General features: G+C 52.0%; 1 protein-coding gene across 1 annotated transcript; it reads right to left on the reverse strand.

Moving 5' to 3' along the window:
• Positions 1–5,497: 5,497 nt before the first annotated feature.
• LOC120324927 (olfactory receptor 14J1-like) lies at positions 5,498–6,415 on the reverse strand (the record flags this gene model as incomplete). The annotated part of the gene is made up of 1 exon (XM_039389830.1): positions 5,498–6,415. A coding segment is annotated over exon 1 (918 nt), but the record flags the coding sequence as incomplete, so codon positions are not given.
• Positions 6,416–7,195: the final 780 nt, after the last annotated feature.

Genomic DNA, 7,195 nt, shown 5'->3' on the forward strand with positions numbered 1-7,195 from the left:
TACAGCCTGAGGAACCAGGAGCTCAAGGATGCCCTGAGGAAACTGATAACTGGGTGTTTTTCAGAAACAATAAACTCTCTTTCTTCTGCATGTTATGGACCTCATTAAGGACCAATCCTGTTATACACTTCATTAAAGGCCCACCATAGCTTCTCAATTTTTTGCTCTTGCTAGGAGTGTTATTTTTGTGAGAATTTGTTCACACTAAAAAATCTTTATATATATATATGTGTATAAATATCTATATATATTTATATAGATATAAACACCATTTTCAATTCAGTGTTTTCCTTTCAAGCCTTGCCCAGAGGCTCCCAGCACTGGCCTCTCACCCCAGGCCATTGGGCTTGTTCTTCCCTCCAAGGAGGGACAGCAGATGACCAGCTCAGGAGTCCATGTTTGCCCTGCATGGACAAGACATGCCCCTGTGTCACGGCTTGGGGCTGGGGGGGTGGAAGGCTCAGACAAAGTTGATGGCAGAAGCCGTCTCGTTGAGCTACGAGGTGCAGAAAGGACCCCCTTGCTTTCTAAATTCCTTCTCAGAGAGAGCCTGGGGGTGGCTGGATCCATTCTCAGACTCAGAGTTTGGTTTAAACTGAAGGAATTATAGAGGTGTGATTCAATCACTTTATCCTGCAGGTTTTAGTGATGGCAAATCAGAAATATTTCTATAAAATGAATTATTTATTATTACAAATGAACAGAAAATTGATCAGACAAGTGAACAGATGAAAGACCTTGAAGAGAATTATTTACTACACCATATAAAAGCCAAAACCTCCTAGTAGTATAGTGTCAGATAGGACAGTGCAGTCTATCAAAGTCATTCTATTAAAGCAATTGGATCAAAGCCAGCAAAAAGAAACAATCCTGAAGCAGAGATTGAGGTAACTCACCCCACAAGGATAGGGGGTAGTTCTCTCACTTAACCCCTGGGCAGTGACCATGAAGAGCTGTCCCTGCTTCATGGCAGAAGCTCCACACACTTCAAGGAAGTCTGGGGAAGAATCTGCCACAGGAAAATTGGGCCAGGCTTTTATCAAGGGTTTGACTACCAGACATATTTGCAGGCCAGGGAGCAGCTTCTCTGTCAAATCCTGCTTCAAAAAGCAGGATGTGTGTTTGAAGTTCCATGAATCATTTTGATTTTAACATAATTCAACATTAAAAACAGCACCTTGACACCAGCAGTAAGTCGCCACAGAGACCCTGAATTGTTTGCATTCTCTGACCATTTTTTAGGTATTCTTAGAGCAGAGCATCCTGCCAGAAGTGGCCCCTGGATTCCATGACGTTCCAAAAACTCTCAGGGTTCCTCTGGTTCCATGAGGCCCCTCAATGTCACAATGGCTCCTTGGTTCCATGAGGTTCTGGAGTGTCACAATGGCCACTTGATTCCTTGACATTCCACAGTTTCTCTTGGATCGTTTGGTTCCTTGAGGCCCCGCAGTGTCACAATGGCTCCTTGATTCCAGGATGTTCCAGAATATCCCAGGGTTCCCTTGGCTCCAAGAGGCTCCCCAGTGTCCCACCGGCCCCTGGATTCCAGGAGGCCCTGCAGTGTCCCAATGGCCACTCGGTTCCACGAGCCACAGCGGCTGCCGCCGGCGTCTGTGCCCGGAGCCGCCGCTCCCACGGGGCTGCCGCACTCACCGCCGGGGTTGCCGCTCGCGCAGCCGCCGCTCTGCCCCGGCTGCACCGGGACCCGGCACCGCCTCGGGCCTGCGCTGCCGCCTCAGCGGCCACAGGGACACAGGGATGGGGGACCTTTGCTCTGACACTGATGGGGCCTGCCTTTGTTCTGCTGGGGTCTGGGCTTTGGGAAAGTTGCTGTTCATTTTCGTGCTCCGCTGGAACAGCTCCTGAATTCCAAAGGTTTCCTAATCCAGGGGGAGGGGTTTCTGTGGCATCGGAGGTGCCGCCCCTCGGGACACATTGTCAATAAACCATCCAGCTGACTGGGATGGGTGTGAGAGCTGGGGAACACAGGATAATCAGTCATCCCCTGAAAACCTTGGAACATTTCTTCCATGAGTTGTAACCCAATTGAAACTGTTTGGATACAATTCCCAAATAGTTTGGAAACTCCAGTCATTCCTGACCCCAGGATGGCAATTCAGCAGATAACTAAAGCCAGTCCCCTTGTGAGCCCACACCCAGCGGGGCTGAGGGAGGCCCTGGCAGCTCCCCAGCACCTCCCTCTCAGTGGGACACCTCTGGCAGCCTCTCCCATCTCGGGAACCCTCCAGTTTGCAACACTCCAAAGAGCGGCGCTGATGCCCAGGACAATTCTGATCCCCCTCCACAAACACTCCTCCAGCTGGGACCCTTGTCTGGTGGCAAACACAAAGGGATTGGTGGGAGTGTTTCCCTGACAGCAGAAGAATTTTGGAGAGGGACCTTTCCACCCCCAGCTATTGATGTGTGCACACATCTCTGCCTGGGTGTGGGTGTGAATTGACTGTGGGGTGAATGTTGTTGTGAATCTCTAATTCAGTCACTGTTAAAATTGTGGCAAATGCTGTTGAATCACTTGATAACTGTTCACTTGGTCAATGATTAAGTGCTACTAACGTCTTTTGCCCCCTCTTCTTTGGATACAAATCCTTTGTGCCTGAACATCTTCTTGCATCCCAAGGCATTGTGTAAATAATTCCCTTTCATCAAAAAAATATATATATTTTGTGACTTCCACTTTAAAATCTTCCTCCTTAGCTAAACTACAAAACAACTCTAATTAGCTGTAGAAGACATTAAGACTTGAAGACAATCAAAGAATAGGGAAATAATTTGTTTTTCAGTATTTTAAAATAATTTGTTTTTCAGTGTTTTAATGGGTCCCAGAGTGTGTTTGGAGCTGCATCAGCTGTCAGTCCAAGATGGGCCATGTCAGAACTGGTGAGGTTGGGGAGTGAGGAGCAAGGATGATCATCCAGGGTCAGTGTGGATCTCCTGAGGAGACACTCAGCATCAAGATCACTTGGAGAACACCTCTATCACCTCTCCTCTAAACTAAAAAATATCCATTTTTGAATTAAAAGAAAAAAAGTACAAATTTTGAAGACTTGTTTTGAAATTGCCTTGAAGACAATTAAAGGAAGACAAAGAGATCCTGAGGGATTTCTGCATTTTAATGAGCCCCACGGTGTGTTTGCAGCCCAGCCCATGATCCTGAGGTACTGAGAGAAGATTGAAGCAGCTGCTCAAGAAGTCAGAAGCCAAACTGCAAGTGCCTTGAAGCATTGCTGGGCCCCACTGAGGGCAGGCACTGCCAAAGCCTCCCCAGGGACTCCTTGGAGCAGCTCCTTGGAGGCCAGGAGTGCAGGCAGACCAAGGCTCTGGGCAGGCCCCTGCAATGCTGAGCAAAGCCTGCCTTGGTTTTGTGGAGCACAAAGGCCAAGGGCTGAGCCCCAGGCCCTGGCCCAGCAGATCCTGTCCCTCCCGGCTGGCTCAGGGCTGTTTGGGGGGCACTGGGATGGGAGGGGAGGAACAACAAAGGCCCAAAACTGGGCAACCCCTGCCAGGCTGCTGAGGGAGGGGCGAGGCAGAACCCAAGGGCAGAACCTGCCAGGAAAGTGGCTTGTGGTGGCCTGAGTGGCAGAGGCAGCTGCCAGAGGCAAGGGGACAAAGGCCTGGGTGCCTTTGGGCCTTGCAGCCCTGCCAGAGCCCTTGGCCATCTCTCCTGCAGGCTGTCCTGCCCTGGCCCTGCTGCTGCTCTGGCCTTGCAGGCTGCACACCCCCTCCTGCTTTCCCACCCCCTCCCAGCAGCATTTCTAGACCCTCCCTGATGGCTCTGCACCAGCTCTGCCTGTTCCCTGGAACACAAAGCCATGGGCTGATCCTGACTCCCTCTGGGTGACCTCTTGCACCACAAGGGTCCCCCTTGAGTGACATTTATTTTTCCTCACCTTTAGTGTGAACTTTCCATGCTACCAGGAGGACTTTGTACCATGGATTTTATTGGACACTCTTCACTCAGCAACTTCCCACCCACCACATCTTCCACTTCTTCAGTCCAGCTCTCACCAGTCTGGCTCTAAGGAGACCACAGGAGACCATGTCAAGGGCGTTGATAAAGTCTGGGCACACAACATCCTCTTCTTTTCCCTCCCACAGTGGTTCTGCAATCCCTGCCTTGTCCTTCCCATGCCTGGCAATGGCTGCAGCAGGACTTACCCTCTCCCCTTCCCTGCTGAGCCTGAGCAGTCTGGAACTCTGCCAACCCTCCTTGCTGCCCTGTTTGCAGACTGGTTCCATGTCTGCCTTTGCCAAGGCCCCAGGAAGCTCTGGGCTGGCTCTGGCCTTTCCAAGGGTTTGGGAGAGGTCTCCCAGTGACACTGCCCAGCCTTCCCAATATCCCTGACACCAAAACCTTTTCCATATCCCACACTGCCAGAGGAGTGCCCAGGACACAACACAGGTTGTCCTGGTGGTTCTGGAGAATGAGAAGGGATTTCTTCCTCGAGGCCAACCCCTCCAATTGGATTTGAGTGCAGCTGAAAGGTTTCCTCAGCATTTTCCCCAGTGCCTCCCTGCCCTGAAGGTTTGTGGCCATCAGGCTGGAGCTGAGGGGATTGGGCAGGTGCCTGAGGAGGGGGTAGAACAAGGGCTGTGTCCAACTGTGCCAGGAGGGCTGTGCTGGGCAAGGATGAGGAGGCTGCAGAAAACAGTGGCACTGGGGAGGGGAGAGGAGCAGCTGGAGAGACCTTGTGCCTGCCCACGCTGGGCAGGAGCTGCCCCAGGATGGCAGCTCTGAAGCACTCCCAGGATGTCCCTGGGAACAGGAGGGGAAGACTGGATCTGAAAATGGAACCTGGAAAGCAGAGAGCAGGAGTGTCATGGGGACACTGCCTGAGAGTTGCAGCCCTGGAGCAAGGTCAAAGAAGAAGTGACCCAGTCCATGCCCTGTCCTCTCAATAGGATCCCAGAGCATCCTGGAGATGCTGGAAGGGAGCCCAGCTCTGCTTCACAAGTTGCCAGGGCCTGTCCCTGCCTGTGCTCCAAGGGCTTCCACCCCCCAGGACTGTGCTCAGAGAGCACTCAGGCCTTACCCCGAGAAAGGGGCTCAGGAGGACAGTGTGGAAGTGGCAAGAGAGCAGCTCTGCAAAGACCAAGCACTGCTGCTCCCTGGCAGTGCTGCTGGGCTGGGATTATTGTCCCCTTCCCGTTTGCAAATCCCCCCTGTCCTGCAGTGTGCTGTCCTTTAGGAACACCTGAGAAGAAGGGTCTTGGACAAAGAAGGCACTGCAGGGTCCTTTATTTTTTTTAAATAGCCAGAGAGAACAATTCATCATTTTTACATCTCTGGGTCAAATTCAGTGGGTAGACACTAAATTAGAAGGCAGATGCATAATAATATTTCATTGCAGAAAAAATTACTGCAAGAAGAACCCGATGACCTCCACGAAAAACCTGAGCAGGAAGGCTGGGTCATTAAGGAATCCCATTCTGAATGCTACACACCAGAAAACAGGCACTTGATTGCTCCTGAAAAGCATCCAGTCATCATTTTCCTCAGGGCATCCTTGAGCTCCTGGTTTCTCAGGCTGTAGATGAGGGGGTTCAGTGCTGGGGACACCACTGAGTACAGAACTGATAGTGCCAGATCCAGGGATGGGGAGGAGATGGAGGGAGGCTTCAGGTAGGAAAATACACCAGGGCTGACAAAGAGGGTGACCACAGCCAGGTGAGGGAGGCACGTGGAAAAGGCTTTGTGCCGTCCCTGCTCAGAGGGGATCCTCAGCACAGCCCTGAAGATCTGCACATAGGAGAAAACAATGAAAATGAGACAACCAAATGCTAAACAGACACTAACCCCAAGGAGCCCAATTTCCCTGAGGTAGCCTGAGTGTGAGCAGGAGAGCTTGAGGATGTGTGGGATTTCACAGAAGAACTGGCCCAGGGCATTGCCCTGGCACAGGGGCAGGGAAAATGTATTGGCTGTGTGCAGCAGAGCATTGAGAAAGCCAGTGGCCCAGGCAGCTGCTGCCATGTGGGCACAAGCTCTGCTGCCCAGGAGGGTCCCGTAGTGCAGGGGTTTGCAGATGGCAACGTAGCGGTCGTAGCACATGATGGTGAGCAGGGAAAACTCTGCTGACATGAAAAAGAAAAGTAAAAAGACCTGGGCAACACATCCCATGTAGGAGATGGTTGTGGTGTCCCAGAGGGAATTGTGCATGGCTTTGGGGACAGTGGTGCAGATGCAGCCCAGGTCTGTGAGGGAGAGGTGGAGCAGGAAGAAGCCCATGGGGGTGTGCAGGTGGTGGTCGCAGGCTACGGCGCTGAGGATGAGGCCGTTGGCCAGGAGGGCAGCCAGGGAGATGGCCAGGAAGAGCCAGAAGTGCAGGAGCTGCAGCTCCCGCCTGTCTGCCAATGCCAGGAGGAGGAACTGGGCCATGGAGCTGCTGTTGGACATTTGCTCTTTCCTCAGAGTATTTTGATCTGTTGAGGAGGAAAAGTCACTGCTGAGTTAGACCAGGCTTCTGCAGCCAAACATTACCCGTCTCAGCCACCCCACTCTCAGGCTCTCTCTCCTCTCTCAGACCTCCCTGCAGCTCCCTCCCCTGAGCTCTGCCTTTTGCTGCCTGAGGGGACCATTGGAAGCAGGAACTCTGGGATGGGCTCCCAAGGACTCCTTCTTGCTCTGCGGGAGAGGGAACCGGGAATGCAGGGTGATCTCAAATGAAATGTACTTTTGGTACATCCAAGAGCTTCTCAGCTTTGCTGTTTGCAATTTGCCCAAATGAAGGACTGAGTTGAGGGAATTCTTTGGATTTGTTCACCCACTTGCACCTGCCACACTTAGGAGTGGTTGTGGAGGTTTGAAATCTGTGACATTTCTTTTGCACTGCAGGTCAACTCTTGTGGGTTCTAAAGGGGCACAGGGACGGTCCCTTAGTGCAGAGAGAAGAGCTGCTCTGCCCATCAGTCCTGGGCTCAGCTGCCCTGTGCTGGCAGCTTGGAGCTGGAGGAGCATCACACTCAACTGTTCCCCTCCAAAGAGACTGCCCAGAGATCCAGGAATCCATGTCCAAAGAACAGACTGACCCACTCCTCACCTTTTCATCTCTCCCCTTCCGGGCTGAGACACAAAATGCTCCTTGCAGCTGCCCAGAGCATTTGCATGGATTTAGCACTGAGGAGTTTTCTCCATGGGGATCCTGTGCAGCACAGAGATCCTATGGCAGAGCTGTGC

The sequence above is a fragment of the Pipra filicauda genome, unplaced genomic scaffold (assembly GCF_003945595.2).
Source record: "Pipra filicauda isolate LSUMZ 115617 unplaced genomic scaffold, ASM394559v2 scaffold778_size94841_pilon, whole genome shotgun sequence".
Lineage (NCBI taxonomy): Eukaryota > Metazoa > Chordata > Aves > Passeriformes > Pipridae > Pipra > Pipra filicauda.